This window comes from Rousettus aegyptiacus, unplaced genomic scaffold (genome assembly GCF_014176215.1).
Source record: "Rousettus aegyptiacus isolate mRouAeg1 unplaced genomic scaffold, mRouAeg1.p scaffold_m13_p_11, whole genome shotgun sequence".
NCBI classification, from domain to species: Eukaryota; Metazoa; Chordata; class Mammalia; order Chiroptera; family Pteropodidae; genus Rousettus; species Rousettus aegyptiacus.
The window spans coordinates 92,719,893-92,738,832 of NW_023416286.1; the positions used below are offsets into that span (position 1 = coordinate 92,719,893).

Here is an 18,940-nt window from a genome sequence, read left to right on the forward strand (position 1 = left end):
GGTCAAGGTGCCCACCACGTGCTGGATCTTCTGACTCTGACCCCAGAGCATTGGTATACATTTTACAGGAACTATTTGAAACTTCCAGGTGAGATCAGTCATGATTGGTTATTAATTATTCAGTGGCAACTGATGCTGCATTTGTATTCAAGTCACTCATCTAACTTTATTGGCTTTTCCCAACCCATGGGGGAAAATCATTCCTTTAAAGAAGAGAGGGGAGAAGAGTTGTTAGTCTGACCTACGCCGATTGGTCAGGGAGATAATAACGGGAGATAATAACGGCTTGCACTTAGAGAGGCTTAAAATGCTATGAGCCTGGTATAGCTCATGACGCTTCATGTAATTTAACCCCTTTACTCCTCACAAACATCCTATAGAGTAGGTCAGTGGTTATTTCCAGTTATAGTTAAGAATACCGAAACACGTAGGTGAAGTGACTTGCCCGACTTTGTGCAGCTAACACGTGGGAGGGAGCTGGCGTTCGGACCCAGGCGGTCGAGCCCCCGAGAGGTTCTGCCACCAAACGGACAAACGAATGGCACTGTGCTCTTCCCCGCGCCCTGATCCTGTGGCAGGCGTCGCTTGCTGAGCCCAAAGGGAGATTCAGAATCCTTTTAAACACACTGCTCCGCCCTTAACCTCTAATAATTAATCCATCCGCATGAAAGACGGGGGCCCCTCTGTCATACGCAGGGCTCGTGTTATAGGCGCCGACTAATTCACAAAGCAGTTTGTAAAAATAAACGTTGCTGGGTGCGCGCGTGAGCGTGTGTGCGCACGCGTGTGCCCGACTTTGCGAAATGGATGAAACCGGGTGCGATTCAGTTTCCATCTCTCCCGAGCATCTGCTGTGGGCCAGGAATGCACCGTTGTTGTGCCCCGAGGTTTAAAACAAGGGGCACACACAGTTCCATCTCAAAGATATTGGAAGACTATTTCACATAAAGAATCTTAATGTAAATTCTTTTGACGAGTTAAGAGTCCTCTTGTAAACCTCTTGGACAGTGGGCTCCGTGGACTAAGACGTTCTTCCCCGTGCCCTTTACGGCCGTCAGCATCCCCCTCCAGGTTTTCCTGCACCTCTCCAATGTTCGCTAGCAGGGCACTTGTTTTCAGAGCTCTCACTTTAAACATGGCGCCATTCTCGACAGCATCGTATTTGCCCTACTCTAGTGGGTAATGTATTTACAAAGTCCAGTGCATAGATGGGCCATGTTAAGAATGATCGATTCTACTGTGCAAAAGAAATGGCCCCGGATGCTGTTTTTCGGTATCGAAACTGCACTTAGGACTTGAACAGCTGGGATGTTAGCATTCCGAGAGGGAGCTTCACGGCAGAGGCCCGCAGGAAAGCGAGTCGGCCCAGTATAGAGGAATTACGTCTCCAGTGCCCCAACTAAAGGCCCACGAGGGCTGTGGGATTCAAGGATGATGCATCTGATTTGACAGAGAGGGACGTAAAGGTAAATTGTCTATGTGGCGGCTGCAAACACCCAGCTTTTAGGATGCAGGTTGTGTGAGATCCGACGGAGATTCAAAAATTCAAGCTGCCTGAGATGCTTAGAGTTGGTTGCAGAACCAGATCCAGAAACGTAGTTTCATTCTACTTCTAGGTCAACGTTAAGATGATGCACAGGACCTAGGTTTTTGACTTTCTGTGCATCGTTGAGTGTAGCCTGGCGATCACAACATCGAGGGAAGATGCCTGTGACAGAAGGCGCGTCAACCAATTCCAACGACAGCGCATGAGACCACCGGCAGAGAACGAAAACCAGCTTCAGGAAAAGCTGCCAACTGCGGAAACAGCGCTGGAAAAATATCAGCCCTGGGACGAGGGAGATCACTCTGAAGTTAACTACCCCCAGCAGGGTAAGACGACCCTGTCTGGGGGCTCACTGGTCACCCTGAGAAGCATACTGGTGTCCGTTAACCTAGCGACAGATGATGGGAATGTATTCTAGGAAAAAATTAGAGGTCGCTGAACAAATTCAGGATGTTTATCAAAGTGCTGTTTAAAAAAGTAGCAAAAATCAGAAGCAATGAATGAATCATCGATAATAGGGGATTGATCGACAATATTATAGTTTGTATTATATGATTGTATTTCACAATACAGGGATTTGTAGAAAATTTAATTGATTAATGATATTCATATAAGTTTGTAACATTTATATGTAATTACAATATATAAGTATATAAATAAATGTACCTTCAGAAGCAGGTTACAAGCACTATATAGAGTCTAGGGAGGGCTCTATGAAAGAAACTGTCATCTCTGGATGGCAGTGATTTTAGATTACTTTCCTTGTATTTTTTTTCTTTTTTGCTTATACATAGTTCCTCAAACATCCACCATGAACACCTATTACTTGTGCGATAAAGAAAAGAAAAAATACAAACTATGGCGTATGTCTTTTCATGAGCAGCTGCTTCATGTCCCTTAAGCCTCCCTGTCCACAGCTGTCGACCTTGGAGTAGAACTTGGTCAGCCCTGCCCGTTGGCACCGTGGGCAGTGTTGATAATTCAAGCTGTGGCTAGATCTCAAGTTTGTTCTTTTTTTCCTGGCCAGTGCAGGGTGAACTAAAGCTACCGTCTCTTGGGAGGCTGTCCTCCAGAGAGTTACTCACCCCCTCCCAGATAGTCGTTTTCATACAAATAATCTTGCTCTTTCAAACCGACTCCCCTCTGCAGGTTCTCTCTGCTCTTCAGGTAGTCGTTTTCGTATGGGTAATCTCGCTCTTTGAAACCTGCTTCCTTCTGCAGGTACTCTTCCTCCTCCAGATAGACGTTTTCATACAAATAATCTCGCTCTCTCGAACCTACTTTCTTCTGCAGGTTCTCTCTGCTCTCCGGATAGTCGTTTTCATACAAATAACCTTGCCCTTTCAAACTTGCTTTCTTCTGCAGGTACTCCCTCCACTTCCAATACTGGTCTTCATGCAGGCGGTCGTGTGGGTACAGATAGTCCTCTTCTCTGGGAACCTCTTCCTCTTCCAGATACTCATCTTCCTCCGGATAGTACCCATTCTCCCCCAGAAACTCATCCTCTTTAGAAAACGAAGCTTCCTCCTTCAGACTCTCTGTCTCTCCCTCAGCATCCTCTTCCTCTGAGGAGAAGGTGTGGGTGGATTGCTGGGAAGTGCTGGGAGAGCAGAGAGGCGATGGACCCACTGGTGACTGGTTGTTTTCAGCAGCCATGTTGAGGATGCATTAAACAGATGCCAGCAGGTGAAGCCGCTTCATCATCCTGGGGATCAAGACAGGAGGAAAAGCCCATTAGTTAGTCATTGCCTATTGCACATTGATTTAAATCCATTTTTTGTCCCCTCATTTCATTTACTAGTCTTTGGACAGCCCTTGGAGTCCGCAGCCCAGTACAAGGTGGCCCGCGAAAGGGCATGAAAGGCATGAACAGGAGCTTCACCCTCAAGGCGCTAGCGGAGAGAGCGCACGCCCGGAGGCAGCCCTTCTGGAATTTCCAAGGACGGGAGGTTGAGTGGGGAGGGCGGGAAAGTCAAGGTGCGACCAGGGTTTGGCGGTGGGATCACTGAAGAAGACTTTCGTTCATTCACCAAGAATTATTTATTGCCACAATAAACGAGACGGCGACTGGCTTCTGGAAGCTTGAAATCTGGGAGGAAAAACCGGCATGCAAACAGATTTGTATAAACAAAGTGACAAGCACTGTGGAAGGGGTGCAGACAGGGCGGCGCAGCCGCGGTGGCCGGGCCCGCGGCTCAGTGGCGGCCCCTGGCGGTAGACGTCGGCGGAGCAGACAGGGCGGCGTAGCCGTGTCCTCCGGGCCTGCGGCTCAGTGGCGGCCCCTGGCGGTGATGGTCGGGGGTGCAGACAGGGGGGCGTAGCCGCGGTGGCCGGGCCCGCGGCTCAGTGGCGGCCCCTGGCGGTGGAGGTCGGAGGTGCAGACAGGACAGGGCGGCGGGGCCCGCGGCTCAGTGGCGGCCCCTGGCGGTGGAGGTCGGCGGTGCAGACAGGGCCCGCGGCTCAGTGGCGGCCCCTGGCGGTAGACGTCAGCGGTGCAGACAGCGGGGCGTAGCCGCGGTGTCGGGCCCGCGGCTCAGTGGCGGCCCCTGGCGGTGGAGGTCGGTGAGACGCATGGTCAAGGCCGCCACGCACACGGCTGGACACATGACCAGTCACACGCCACCCCTGCTGGAAGCACAGTCCAGCCGGCGGCGCCTCCGGATGTTTTGACTCCCCAGCGCCAACACCTGGGCTCCAGGAAGTCTCCCATGCACCATGCTATGCTCCATCTGTTCCTTTTATGTCTTCATCACAGGAACTATTTTGCTCTGTTTAATAGTTTGCTTGCATGTCTGCCTTTCCAAGGGACTGCGAATCTCTTGAGAGCAGGAAGGAGTGATTCTTGTTGAAAAGCATATTCCGAATCCTTCCACTCGTCTGTGTCTCCCTGTGTCCGCGGGAAACCGTGTCATCTCTAGTCTGGATGACTGCAACGTGCTCTCAAATGGCCTTCCTGCCACCTCTGCTGCCGCCCTGCTAGCCAATTCCACGAAGAGCATTCTTGTGAAAACGTGATCAGTTCACGGTGTCCGCTGCGTAAAAGCCCCCCGGTGGCTTGCCCTCGCAGGAGAACTGGCACATCAACGCCATTCTGTGTCCTCCAGGGCCCGTGTGGCCCGGTGCCTGCCGGCGTCTCTGCCTTCCTCGCCGCTCCGTCCGGACTCTCCGGCCTCGTCGCTCTCTCCTCTGCTGCCCTGGAGCACTCACCGCTGTTTCGAATTCTGTTTCTGCGTTTACTTGTTCAATCTTTTCCGCGAGACAGGACATGTCTCAGCGACAGTAACCTTATGTGACCTGTTCCCCACTCTGCCTCCAAGGGTTAGCTCGGTGCCTGACGCAGCATAGATGTCCAATAAATACACGATCTGTGACGGATGAAGGGCCAAAAGTAAGTGGCTCTAGAGCAGGGCATCCCAAAGTTTTAAAAATGGCACCATTTACTCTTCACCATGGGATGAGTTGGAAAGGCTCATCCGTTTTCCAGATCGCTGATTGGGACACTCTGTTCTGGGGACCCAGCCGGATGAGATGGCTGGGCTCACTCTCTAGCACGTGTGCAACATAGTGCCCACAAAGAGAGGAGTGGACTGCTGGCTTCTCATCACCTGCAAGGCCGCTAGAGCAGGTTTCAGCGGGATGAGCCTGGGGCAGTGTGGCGAGCATGGGCGTGTGCTGCCCAGGGCTCTTTTCCAAGAAGGACTTGCTGCCAAGCTCGAGGGAGTGTGGTCGACAGACAGCCACGAGCCGCCGGCTCCTTCGGAACCTGCCTCAGCGGCAGAGAGCCACCTTCCCGAAGTCGCTCCCTTTGTGGGGCGGGCTGCGCCTGGTGACCAAGCAGGGCGCGCGTGTGAAAGTCCCGCTGACCGCAGGCAGGACACCTCTGAGAGGTGGCGTTCACCCCAGGGCTCGGCGCCAGGCCAGCCGTGCTGGCCAAGTCGGGTCCGCGGCGCTGTCCCGCTCCGTGGGTCCTGCGTCCTTGCTCTTCCTCTGCCGGGTGTTCGTCTCCACGGAACGCTGCGCATCTCGACATCGTGGCCATTAGCGCCTCCCAGCCTTTTTTTCAGAGAGCCCACCCAGTGACAGGCAGTTTCGCAGAACGTAAATGGGTGGAAGCGTGGACGGCAAGTTCAGAGAAAGAGGAGGAGAAAAGCCTCATGGGGGGTTCGAGACTTCAGAAGGTTGGGGAGGGGGGCGGTGAGGAGTAACCGCAGCAGGGACGAGTGACCCGGCAAAGAGATGACAATGCAGTAAAAGGACAGGCGGAGCCCGGCGTAGGGAGCTTCACAGCCCGCACGGAGCGCCTCGCAATGGGCAGAGACCGGGAACGCGGCGTGAGCACCGTGGCTCTGGGGCGAGGGGCACTTCCGGCCACTGCCCAGGCCCTTGGGAGACGGCGGGGGCCGGGGGCCGGGACGGCGGGGGCCGGGGGCCGGGACGACGGGGGCTGGGGGCCGGGACGGCGGGGGCCGGGGGCCGGGACCGCAGCCAGCTCTGTTCTCTGGGACTTCACAGCTCTGGTTCCGTAGGCCGGCTCGGATGGTCTCGGGGGCGGGGGGCGGTGTAAATCCTGCACAAGACGAGGGCCGGGGGCAGTGCCCAAGCGGCCGGGGGTGAGCCGCGGGAAGCTTCGGGGTGTGTCCACGTCTGCAGGAGCCTCTACTGTTTTAAAGGGGTCCTGCCAACCGTACGTGGACTTAAAACCCAAACACGCCGCCTGCTCTAGCTGCCCCCTGAGCGGGAAGGGGCTGGGGCGTGGGAGCCTCCGTCCAGCCCTACCCCAGAGGCGTCAGCCACCCCATCAAAGGTGTCCCCGCACCAGAGACCCACCGCCTTTCATATATTTCAGCTGCTTAAGATAAAAGATCAGAATCGGCCCGCCCCCTGGACCCCGCAGGACGGCTTATCGGCTTATCGCTGGCATGCTGTCCCTTGGGGCTAAGGGGCTTCTCGTCCACATCCTCGTCACACCTTCTGAAACGACTCCAGGCAGCTGCGTTCTTGTTTCAAAAATCAGAAAAGAAATGGTACCGTCGGCCCTAGAAATGCGTAAGAAAAGCCAGTCGGGCAGAAATAAATAGTAGTGGCGCGGGGTCGGCCGGCGGCCGAGGCCAACGTCCGGGCGTTGCCGGCGATGCGGCCGCCACCCGTTTTGACCCTGACTTCCGACAGACCGCAGCTCAGTTTTTGCAGTCGCAACGGGAAACATCAACTTTCTAATACCCGACGACAAGCAGCTGCTCGTAGCTCATTCATCTCTAGCTTAACAAGCGGCTGCTCGATCCCCGCGGCTGACAGATATTTTATTCAGCACTGATAGTGTTTTTCTTGTTTAATTAGAGTAAATATTTAGAATCGGCAGAATTCGCAAAACTTCAGGGGTCTGGCTTCTGTGGACATGGGCGACTCGGGGCGACACCGGGCCGCCCTCTGCCGGGGAAACCGGTCCCCTCCCCCGTCCCCTCCCCCGGTCCCCTCCCCCGGTCCCCTCCCCCGTCCCCTCCCCGTCCCCTCCCCGTCCCTCCCCCGGTCCCCTCCCCGTCCCCTCCCCGTCCCTCCCCCGGTCCCCTCCCCGTCCCCTCCCCGTTCCTCCCCCCGTCCCCTCCCCCGTCCCCTCCCCCGGTCCCCTCCCCCGTCCCCTCCCACGCCGGCCCCCTGCAGCGCTGTCCCCACGAAAGCAGCAGGCGGAAGGACGCCTGGTCTTCCTCACGCGTGGCCGGCTCTGCGTTGGCCCCGTCTTCCCTGCCCGTCACGGAGGTGGGGACGTTGCTCTGCCGGTTGGTGGCCGCAGTTTGCACAGTTCGTCACCCGATGCCCGCGCCCAGCGGGCGTCTGGCGCTCCAAGGCGCCCAGCAGCAGTGAATCACCGTCGAGCGTTAGTGCCGCCTGCGTGCGCTTCCTCAGCGACGAGGGGTGGACTCGACGCCGCCACAGCCTTGCGGGTTCGGCTCCTCAGCCCGGCCGTGGGGCGCCCCGAGCCTGACCTCCCCACGGCGAGGTTCGGATCCCATTTGTCCTTCTGAGGGCTTGAGGCCAGGATTTCTGAAATGTTCACTTGAAATTCAGGAGGAAGACAGAAGTCACTCATTCGAACACTCCCTCCGTGAAAGCGGTTTGACGACCAGACGGAGCAGAGGGACGATGACCTAAGACGGACTCCGAGCTTCGGCAAAGGGACGTGCAGTCGGGTGGGGACAGAGCCCTGAGGGCCGGAAACCAGGCTGCTCCGTTAGGATGAGCCGCTGGCTGTGTACAACTCGTGGGGCCCCGGGAGGTGGCCTTGGGCAGGGAGACACAGGAGGGCGTGACGTGCCCGCGCGCTGGCCCCGTCCTTCCCTCGCCCGGCCCCCACGCCGTCCTCTGCCCTTGGTTGTGTTTGCTGTGACTGAGCCCCCGCCGCGTCGGCCCCCCGTGGCCTCCGTGCTCCCAGGCCGGCCTCGGCCGCCGCCCCCGCGTGTCGCCTGGGCCACTGGGGGCTCCACCGCGCAGGCCTCCGCTGCCCACGGCAGCTTCTGAGGCGTGAGTCCCATCTCCCCACTTCCCCACGCCGCGCCGTGACGCCTCCTGTCCTGCCGATCAGAAGCCGGAGCCTGCCCGGGGCCCGCAGGCCCCTCCGGACCGGCCCCCGGCCCCCGTCCCCCCTCCCGCTCCGCCCCTCCCTCCCTCGCTCCTGCACTGGCCTCAGAGCTGTGTGACGTGCCGGGCCTGTCCCGCCTGAGGCCTTTGCTCCGCCTGTCCCCTGGGTCTGCTCCCCAGGTGCGTGGCCGGCTCGCACCCCCACCGCCGTACCACCACCATGCCCGTGCGTGGCCCCGCTCGCCCGTCCACCGCCGCCTGCCCGAGCACAGCTTCGAACACCACCCCCCCCGCCCCCCAGCCCGCTCTCCTCGCCCCTTTCCTCTCGAACACCTGTCACCTTGTATCATTCGTGGTGTGACTGTCACTAGGGGGTCCCCGACGGTGGGTTGCTTTGTTTTATTCTCCAAGTTGCCCAGATGCTTAGGCCGTGCCCGGCACGTGGCAGGGATTACTAACTGCTGAGTGAATGCTCAGTGGACAGACGTGGTTTCTAGACCCCTCTTCCCCGCCGTGGGTGACCCTGGAAGGGCCGCAGTGTGCCAAGGGCTCTCGCACACGCGTGTCCTGGCACAGAACCCACAGCCCAAGTACTCACGACGTCAGGGAGTGAGCTGAGGCCAAGCCAGGAGGTTTTCCAATGGTAGCAGCTGAAAGAGAAAAACGTTTCCTGGTTAGCTCTCAGTCACCCAGAAAATGAGCCAGAGAACACCTCATTCCCCTGCAACTCTACGTAACGGCCACTTCCCCTACGCCGATCTTGGACAGAGTTTACTTTCCGAGGCCGTGTTTATTTTTAACCTTGGTCCATCAAGCTCTCCTCGAACGTCCACCATGGAAATGGACCCTGAGCACCTCCCGTGCCGTCCCCACCCCCATCCATGGGTGGTCTGACCAGCTGAGCACCAAAGCTCCCCGGGCACCACAGAGAACTCAGAGATGCCGCAGGGGACTTGGCATTTTGCGGGATGGCAGCAGTCCCCAGCATCTGCTGGGTGCTGTCCGAAGCCCTAACGTTAGAACGCTGTGCTCCTGCAAGGATGGCGTCTTTGCAAAGCCAGGGTTTTGACAGTCGTCGAGGTCAGAGCCTCGCAGAAGTCAGCGAGGCGTAGGAAACGCAGGTGGCCGAGCGTGATCTGGTGCCGACGCGGAGAAGCTGTGCAGTGCCCAGGGGGTACACTCTTCCCTTGGGAGGTCAGCGTGGTTATCTCAGGATGGAATAAAAGCACTCGATAGTTCTTCAGTTTCTGGGCGTTAAGTCGTGACATAAATGTGTCACTTAAGGATGCGACACAAATATCAGGTTATCCATCTGTACCATATAAATGAAAACTGTTAGGGATTTCTTCTGGCCTTGGGGGACACCGTGAAATGCTGAGGGTGCCATGAACTGAGGAAGTTTGGGAACCTCTGGGATAATTCACGCGGCCGTCCACGCAGAGGAACTGGACTCGTCCCTGAGTCATCTCTTTCATCCTCCCAAATCTGCTAATCAGTCAGTAAGTTCTCTTGGCACGTTCTTCCAAAAAAACACCCTGAATCCATCCTTCTCTCCTCCGCCAGCGAGAGCACCCCGGTCTAAACGCCTCCCCCCGACCCCCGCTTTGGCGCCGAGGTCCAGTCATCTGGCCTTCACGTCACGCCCTTGCTTCGAGCCTTCCAGGGGTTTCCACCTCACTGGGAAAGGCCCCCGATGCCGGCCCACGTTGGCCCTGCTTCCTCCCCGTGGCCGGGAACCCCGCCAGTCCCCGTGCACACCGGGCTGCTCCTGGTCCTGCCGCGAGGCCTGCTGGTCACCTGCCGACATCTGGAACGTTCTTCACCCAGATCTTCAAGCGCCCAGCTGCTCCTCCTCAAGGTTCAGCTCCAACGTCACCCACCCGCAAACTGATCCGAAATCGCCCCTGCCCCCCGCTTCCCCACCCGCGTCACCCCAGATCACGCTGTGTCTTATCGCGTTGCTTTATTTTCCTCATGATGCCTGGCACATAGTAGGAGTTCCATTAATAGTCGTTGTTGAAATGAGTAAATGAGTGATTATCCCATATGGTTGCATATTTGGATCATCTGCTGATGGCTCCTCACGGAGAAGGTCCAGAAGCGCGTTGGATAGGACAAGCTGGTAATTCGATTTGAGATAAGTGTGTATGTACGCACACACACACACACACACACACATTTATATACAATCAATGTTTTACAAACTAGATAACACAATCGAGGTTTCCTATACTCTTTGGGTAGAGACAATATACAGACGTACTAAACTTCATTTTTTCCAGCAATACTGACGGTTTATCATAAGCGATTGTATCGAGTTGGATAGTTAATGAAGCAACTTCATCATTTCATTTGTTACTCTTTATAACAGATAACTAACTCCCCCTACCCCTTCCTTTTATTTACCTTTCTTTAATTAGGAAATTGAGATAAATATGCCTAAAGGAACTTTTCTAGAGCCACAGCGTTAAACCAAGTGGGAACGCCGCAGGCCGGCCCGAGCTTGCTGAGGTGTTTTCCCGGACACCCCTGAACCCAGGCAGGCCACACAGGAGGAGGCGCTGGGCCCCGTGGGGAGTCGTTCGATGCCTCGGGCAAACAGCAGCGGGGATTAAACAGAGCTTTCTAATAAGATTAATTCTGAAATACTCTGAGAGGTTTGGCAATCCCCAAAGATACAAGGCATTTGTATCTGTATAAGATTTAAAGGAGCTTTCGCACAAAGCAATTTTATTTTTCAACATCAAAGGGAGATGTTTCGTGGGGGGAGGAGGCGCTTGAAGGAGGCTCACCGCAACCAACCCGGGAGCTCGAGACCTTCTTCGTGTAAAAGACGGTTTGCTCAGCCGGGAATTTTCTCTGTCGTTTTCATGACCTTGCTCATGTAGGTCACTGTCCTTTGAATCACAAGATTATGGAGGGAGGGTGACCAGGGGCCAGGAATCAGGGAATCAGGTCAACCCTGCCTCCCCCCACCCCCAACACACACACGCAGGTGGCTACCCAGTGATGACTTTGGATTTCCAGGGAGGGAGCTCAGTGTGCCTCAAGGCAGACTGTCGGACAGATACTACAGGGCCATGATGCTGGTAATGACGGCGGCGCGGAAGACCTCGGCCGCCTGGCCGCATGCGTCGTGTGTACCAAATCACGCAGCCGTCTGGCCCTAACTCTTCTTCCCTCGGGCTCTGGCCAGCCTTCCCCGGTCTGCAGTCTGGAGCGGCACGGGGGACTTGCCCATAGTGGGTTGCAAGTCGCTGAAGGGTAGCTTTTCTGTTTTTAATCTGTGGTGTGTGTGTGTGTGCGCGCTAAACTTAAGTTTATTTTTTGAACCTGACGCGGGTATTGATATGGATAAGCATTAAATTGCATCTCGCTGGCTTCGCCTCACCCTTTCAGGCTGCTCAAATATTTGTGACTCTGAGCTTATCATTCGGCATACCAACCGGACCTCATAAAACGCGCTGCTGGAAGTGATAAGCTTCCCAGTCTCCCTCCTCGCCTTGCCCCTTTCTCTTTTCTTCCTGCAAACATTTACCGAGGGCTTTCTACGTGCCAGACTCCATCGGGCGCTGGGGCAGGGCTGCGCGAGGTAGACCTCAGGAAAGGTTCCTGCCTAATCCGCGAGGCAGGAAAGTAAATTGCAATACAGCACCGCGTGACTACGCCGGGAACGAGGGAGGGGGAGGAGGATGTTAACGCGAGTCGTGGGAGTGTTATCTGTAAGCGGGTGAACAGGGACCGGGGAGGAAGCCGGCATCTCTGCTGGCTTCTGGGGTGTGGGGTCTGTGAGGGCACTAGACGGTCCCCGCTTAATTAAAAGCTAGCCAGAGGATGTCCCAGGGGCGGGTGGCAGGGTAGAGAAGGCTCTGGCCCTGTAAAGAAATGGAAAGAGAACTAAGTGTAGAGGACGGAGGGGAGTGGAGCCTATTTATGGAGGGAGCTAGGCTGTCACTGCCCGGTGGTATGGCCATGACGAGTACCCCCCCCCACCACACACACACACACACACACACACACAGCCGCCTCCCAAGAACCAAACTTGGCTGCTTGGGCCAGTGGGTCTCGGTTTTGCTTGGTGGACGGGAGAATCCGGGGCTGTTCTAGATTTCAGTTAGAGACCAGCGGGGGACGGAATGAGAGAGGGAAGGGGGTCACCTGTGACCTGAATATGCCCAGATGGCCCTTGGGGCTGGTGAGAGCGAGAGCAAAAAGACTTTTTGTCCCGACAGCTGTGGGTTCTTCCAAGCACGATGGCTCGGTCACTTAGAGGCTGTCCCCAGCGTGAACGCTGGGGTCCTCAGGAGACCAGGCAGAAGGGATCCCGGGCTCACACTGCAGGGGGGGGTGTGTGGGAGCCCCAAGTTCCCAGGCGTCAGGAGTTTCCTGGGCGAGAGAACAGGTGGCCTTGGTAGACCCTGATCCCACGTTGGACCCACGTCCTTGCTCCCAGAGGGATGTCCGTGAGGCAGTGTGTCCCACCTGGGGAAGGGAACCCCTGCGCCGCCAAGGAGGCACGGAGCCCTGGTGATCGGTGGCCTCGGGGCGGGTGCCAGGCGCTGTGCCTGCATCTCTCCTGAGTGCTTCCTGGAGTCCCTGGAACCCTCTAGAAGGCCGATTGCACAGACCGGGCTGGTTAGAGCTGCCCAGCTGGGAGCTCTGAAGACCCGGTGCGGAGCGGTGGCGTTTTGCCCTCGGAGCGCGTGTCCGTGAGCGAGGGCGCGCGCAGCCCGGGGGGAGGGTGTCAGCGCAGGATCGCGGGGTGCACGGCGCAGGCAGGGCACGGGGGATCCCGGAGCAAGCGGGGGAGTCTCGTTTCTGTCCGGGAGCCGCGGCTTTCTCCCGCGCCCGGCCACCCTCAGCCGCGGGGTGTGACTCTCGCTGGCGGGGTTCTCGGTGAGGCCCCGGGGGACCAACGCCGAAGCCACTGAGCTCTGTTGGCCGCCCCGAGACCCTTCTGTGCATTTTTCAGCAGCGTGGACAGCCCGGCGCGCTCATTAAGACATACTTTCGTTATTGCCCCTTTTAGAAATAGAATTTCAAATGTATTCAGGGTTGAACTTGCAAGGAGGGGGTGACCTTGCGCCACCACAGGACACCTGGGGGGCGCCAGCCTTGGGCCGCCCCTCGCCGTCTCCCGGCAAGGTCAGGGCCTCTGTTTCGATGGGGACGGTGATTTGCTCTGGGTCACAGGGCCGGTCCTGCCCCAGGCTGGGGTCTGGGGGGCGGGGGAGCGTTCTCAGGCCTAGCTGACCGGTCCATGCAGGCCGAAAGGGCCGGCTCCCCACGCCCGGCTGCTCCTTAGACTCGGGGCCAGGGCTCTCTGGGGCGAAGGGGACCCAGTCTTCCTCTACTGGCAGAAGTCTGTTACCCTACACCAGCCCGTCACACCGGGGACAGAAGGCCCGCGGGGGGAGGGGCAGAGACAGGAGCAACGAAGAAGTCCGCGTGGCGACGCTGCTTTGTTCCCCGGGCCCTCCACGCTGCTCCCCACTGCCTCCTACCTGGCGGGGCCTGGAGGGCGTGGGGCAGCGGGTCTCCTTGAGCACAGGTGGCCGACGACGGAAGCCTTACCGCAGTCACGGGGCGGCGCGCCTCCAGCGCACAGTCCGCGCGCCCGCGTTTATCTGGGCTCCCGGTTACCGTGGCAACGGCATCCTCCCACGCCCGGCGACCCTCTAAGGTTCTACGCCTCTGCGCCTGCCCTGGGCTTCCTTGCTTGGCCTCCAGCCTCGTGGGGGGCGGGGGAGGCGGGGGGGAGGGTGCGGGGGGACGTTTGGGCCAAGCGTCAGCGTCTGGCCAGAAAGTTTTCTCAGTTCGCATCCTGCTCCCTGTGCCGAGGGGTCCCCGGAACCGGACCGCGGAGGACAGACACGAGGGTCGCCAAAGGCTGAGCCGAGTTCCATTACGTATGTAATGGGATGTAATTTTTACTGCTTTGTTTTTCTACTTGCAGAATCACACAGCGTCAGCTTTCTGGAACCCTGAGGCCGGGCATGCGCTGGCGGGTGGCCGCGGAGATGGAGAGACGGGGCGGGGGTGGCGCATTCCCGTGAGGCACCCCAAGGGACGCACTTGGGCTGGTCCCCGGGACAGAGACCTCTCAGCAACCTGGAGGCGGCCCCTCTGCCCTCTGTAAGTGCTGCTGGGGGTCGCGGGAGGAGGCAGGAGCTGCCCTTAGCAGGCAGCGGCCAGGGGCCAGCCTCTGATCCGGGATCAAGGGTCAGAGGAAGTCCAATGGAGTTAGTCCCCTGCCCTGGCGGCTCTGACAGGAGTCGCTGTCAGGCGGGGCCACAGTCCACTTAGTAAGCATTTCTGGTCCGTTGTCACAGAGAGAAGAAAAGGGCCTGAATCTTTGCGTTGACGGTAATTTTCCATCATTTATTTTCCCAGTCTAAATAAAAATATTCACATTTATACCTAAATTCACATTTATAATTCTTTTAACTTTCTTGAAGAGGATCCACCAGGTCGTGTAAGCTCCAGGCATCCACAAAACCTGCAGACCCCTGAGCACCTGCACCCCCTGGAAGGAGCTGCATCTGGTCTCTCGGCAGCCTGTGCCGGGCCCTTGGGGAGGATGTAGGATGACAGGAAAGGGACCCTAGCGGGAGAGACTCGGGACAGGAGAACTTGGTGGCTCGTGGTGGCTCCACCTCTCCTTGGAAGTTTCGTAGGGGTCGAGCAAGCGGAAGGTGACCCGACAACTCCCTCTGCCTCTCCTGCCTCCCCCCAACGTGGGGGAGGTTGGAGAAAGCGGGGGAGAGGCCAAGGTCACGCCAGCCTCACGGGTGACGCAGGAGCCTCCGTGAGCTGGTGAGGCGTGTAGGGGACACAGGAAGGCGGAGGCCACTCCCAAGGGCCTGGGGTCTCTCGAAGCACAAAAGGGGAGCTCGGGGCTTGGCTGATGCAGCTGTTTCGCGGGGCGGGTCGGGTCGTGGCTTCTGAGACGGACGCCTCTCAGTTTTACTCTGGTGGTGCCGGGGGCTGGCTCAGGGGGACTTCGTAGCCCCTCCAATCTCATCAGCCTCCCCAGAATCTAAGTCACAGTGTACTGGGTTTGCAAACACAGCTTCAAGACAAGTTTCCTGGCCCTGCGCTTCCAGCCGCCCGTGGGCCCCAAGGCCCTCGTCACACAGCAGTTTGAGCCAGTTCCCCCAGCCCAGTGACTGGGATCTTGGAGGTGTCATGGTAAGACCTTCCACCAGATGGCGCACGTGGGTTTGTTTCCATTTTAGAAAACTATCGATTGATTCAGTCCTTTGTCGGTATTTCATTGAATGGTTATTATGTGCTGATGTCTGTCTGGGATAGAGACTGAGCAAGACAGACAGGCCCTGGTGTCAGGGAATTTTAAAAAGGTTGTGATTTGTACACTTCCGGGGGCAAACTCAGCTGTGGTCTGAGTCCCCGTTTGTGTTGCATAGTTTTGATAGTCCGGCTACGTTTTTCAATGAGGGTTACACATTTTTCTTCCCCCGCAGCCTGGCATGCCCTGGAGGAACTGCAGACTTTTTTGTTACTTGGTTGGGGAAAGGATGAACTTGTATCTGTGCGAACGACGGTCTGAGACCCACCCGCTTCCTGGGAAAACGTTACATCTTAACTTTCCAAAGTTGCTAAGCACCAGCTTATCATTCTGAGGTCTCAGCTTGGGATTCGTCTGCCATTTGAGTCCATTCACGGCTCCTTTCAAAGAAACATTCTGGTGGGTGGTTTCGATATCCCAGTGACCCACTCACTCCAGGTAAAGATGAGGTGGGCGTTGATCTGGGTGAGAATTTATCAGACTCTCTTGCTTTTCACAGCAATGTCAGCTCTGAGACCTGACCACCTACCCCAGAGAATAAGCGACCGAGGAGCTCGCTCGTGCCACGGGCAAATCTGAAGTCACAGCCGAGCGGCCGGCAGAGGGCTGCGTGACCGCCCGCTCCTCGGCGTCAGCGAGCGAGCTCCTTGTCCTAGCTGTTCCCAGAGGCGGCCTCTTACAGGGCACTGACCACACGGACTTGGAGGCTTCCGGAAAGGCCTGCGCTTAGCTACGATTCAAGAAGATGCCTCCGATTTTTTTTTTTGTTTCAAACGGATATAAAAAAATGGTCATAAAACAACATTTCTGTACTTTTGGCAGAAATGACCGTTACAGACCTCGATCACTTTGCCCTTCCACGTGGTCGTTGGGGAGTCACGTGAACCCCTGCCCGCCGGAGTCCGCGCCTGTTCCTACCTGGGTGCCCGGGAGGCATGTCCCGCTTAGCGCGGCCCAAAGCAGACCCCCCCGCCCCCCGCCCCGTCCTCCTCGGCCTTTCTCGCCTCGGCCAAGCCTGTCTGTCTGTCTCACCTCGCGTGCGACCTGTTTTCAAACCCCGTTGCTTCTACCTGGAGCGCGTGTCCGGGATCCGACTGCGTCTTACCACCTTCTCTGGTCCGGAAGGTTCCCCAGCCTCCTCGCTGGCCCCTCCGCTTCTGTGCTTCGTCCCCCTACATCCGTACTCAACCTCGCATCCCATGTGACCCCTTTAAAATATATGTCACGTCATGACACTCCTCAGTGTCATGGGCGACATTTCCCAGTGACTTTCTGTCTTACGGGAAGGAAAAACTCGGGACATCCACGTCCTGTGTCTCCCTTTCCGTCTCGGACTCCGTGTCCTCGCAATCCGCCGCCGGGGCACGTCGCGGGAGCCACACAGGTGTGTGCGCCCCATCCCGGGGCCCCTGCCGGGGAGACGCTTCCTCAGACGTACACGGGATCGCTCCTTCTTCCCCTCAGCTCTCTGCCCCAAAATGCCACCTCAGTGAGGAGTTTGCGGACCACCCTCTCTGAGCTCTGCGCTCCAGCCTCATCTCCCCGCCCCTCCCCCGACACCCCCCACCCCAGCCGCCATCCCTATCTGACCCCGAGGGCGGGGACGTTTGTCTCTCTGCTCTGCTCACGTCCGCGGTCCACCATCTGACGCACCGCCTGGGACATTCTAGGCACTCAGTAACTATTTCCTGAAAGAGTGATCACCTTCTATGAGAATCAGTATCAGGAGAAAAAGTATCTTTTGTGTCGAAGTCGTATTTCCTTAGGCAATAGGTCCATGTTATTCACTGCACTTTACTTTTCGGCCCGCCACCAGGTTGCTGCAGGTGGACGCCAGAAGGAGTTTGATTACTGTCTCACGGGTCTCTGCTCGGCAACCTCCCCTCCCCCTGTGGCTTTCCACCGCCTTCACTTTTAACTGTTATTTGAATGACCTTGAGCGTACCTACGCCCCCGGGGAATGTTCATGGAACTTCAGGCTTAGTAAATGTTTGCAAAGCGAATGCATTGTGTGCCGTTATAATTTTTGCTGGCAGTAAGTGGAATGTGAATGATTAATTATTAATGATCTTTGGTTTGACCGAAAAGTAACGGGCTGCAGAGAAACGAGTGTTCATTAGGAGAGAGGCTGCAGGGGCAGGAAGCACCTAGACTGGGGCCCGCCCTGTGTCGGGGAGGGAGAGGGGACACACGAATAATTTTGCCAGGACAAGAGGCAGACGCTGGGACAGTCTTGGCAAACCAGGATGAGCGGCCGCTTTGGCAAGGGTTAGCGTTTATTAAATATTTAACGTGGGCTCAAGTTCAGAAAGGTAAGCCTCGGCCAAACCGGTTCCTTCGGTGGGATGCACACAGGCCTCCGGAGGTGCCTGCAACGCGGACGGCCCTCTGCGTCAGGAAGGGCTTAGCTACCGGGTCGGCGTCCGCTGCTCCGGCTCCTCTCACCACCAGCTTTGGCAGAGCAGTTTTGAAACCTGGGAAAGAGGGAGCAGAGGCTGCAACAGGATGAGAGGGATGAATCGGGGGCTCCCAGAGAGAGTCGTGCCCTGGAACCCCGAGAAAGCCTGCTGCCTTCTGCAGGCAACAATCCCCCGCCCCACCCCGCCCCCGAACTCCCGGGTGCTCGCAGGGCGAGGTCCGCTGTTCGCCCACCCCTGATGCAGGACGGAGGGAGCTGACCCCTGCCTCCTGTCCCCTCTTCATCCCCAAAGCTGGGCTTTCTGTCCTCTCCGGCCACCGCCCCCAAAGGCACTTGTTCGCAGGCTGTTCCCTTAGGTCGCTGGTGGCACTGTGAGCCCAGGGCCTAACGAAGTCTTTGCATTTAGCATCTGCCCATTACGCCACCACGTTACAAATGAAATTCGGCCGATGACAGTTTGCTTTTCACAGAACCGTGCCCGTGACTCCGCTCTAGCCTGAGTGGTTGTGCATGTCCGCAAACGGATGCTCGGGGCACCTGCCCCGTGGGGCTTTGCAGTTGCCGGGGAGCCCTTCCCTGGGCAGTGCCTCTGTCCCGTTTTGAATCCAAGCACCGAGGGCTTTGCCCGGCCCTCGCCGGGGTCTCAGCTGACGTGGAGTTCCGTTCGCCATGCCCTGTCTGTGGGGGGAGGTAATGATTTTTGATTCTTATTCTCATTTGCATTTCTACCTTCTCATTCCAAGGGTAGCTGGCTCCGACAATTGAAACTCTCATTTTTTTTTTTTAATCTGAAGAATAATGAGTAGAAAAAGCATTTTGCTAAACCTGCCTTTTCACTTACAATCAGCTTTCTTCCCCCAGAGTGAGAGTTACCTCCCTGGTTCCTTCTCTGATTGAAGGATGGAAGGATAGTGTGTCTTACGCATCTTCTCTGCATCCCGGCTAGCAGGAATTGGACCCTGGGGACCAGAGGGTGGGGACAGACCTCCGGGCCCAGAAATAAGGAAGAACGAACGAATCGGCACATTGCTAACCTGGCTTTCCTGAGCGCGTAACCCCAGCTGAGGATGTCACGAGGAAAAGGTAACCGCTG

The 18,940-nt window shown here is 57.2% G+C and overlaps 1 protein-coding gene and 1 long non-coding RNA gene across 4 annotated transcripts in view; one reads left to right on the forward strand and one right to left on the reverse strand.

The window, feature by feature from the left end:
- ERICH6B (glutamate rich 6B) overlaps positions 1–13,789 on the reverse strand; it is a 41,841-nt gene extending 28,052 nt beyond the window's left edge. Inside the window, exons 1-3 of one of the 2 annotated variants that reach the window (XM_016143849.2) lie at positions 13,694–13,789; positions 8,718–8,769; positions 2,632–3,251 (exon numbers count right to left, since the gene is read on the reverse strand). In XM_016143849.2, coding sequence (XP_015999335.2) covers positions 2,632–3,202 — 571 coding nt within the window. In that variant the 5' untranslated portion in view covers positions 3,203–3,251; positions 8,718–8,769; positions 13,694–13,789. Of the gene's footprint in view, positions 1–2,631; positions 3,252–8,717; positions 8,770–13,623 lie in introns of both variants that reach the window. The other variant, XM_016143848.2, reaches the window with a different exon arrangement.
- Positions 13,692–16,966, forward strand: LOC107510387. 2 transcript variants are annotated; one of them, XR_001596793.2, is made up of 4 exons: positions 13,692–13,802; positions 14,076–15,310; positions 15,604–15,827; positions 15,928–16,966. It is a non-coding gene; the product is annotated as an uncharacterized LOC107510387 (long non-coding RNA). The 2 variants fall into 2 exon arrangements; XR_001596792.2 differs by lacking the exon at positions 13,692–13,802 and having other exon boundaries at positions 13,906–15,310.
- The last annotated feature ends 1,974 nt before the right edge of the window (positions 16,967–18,940 follow it).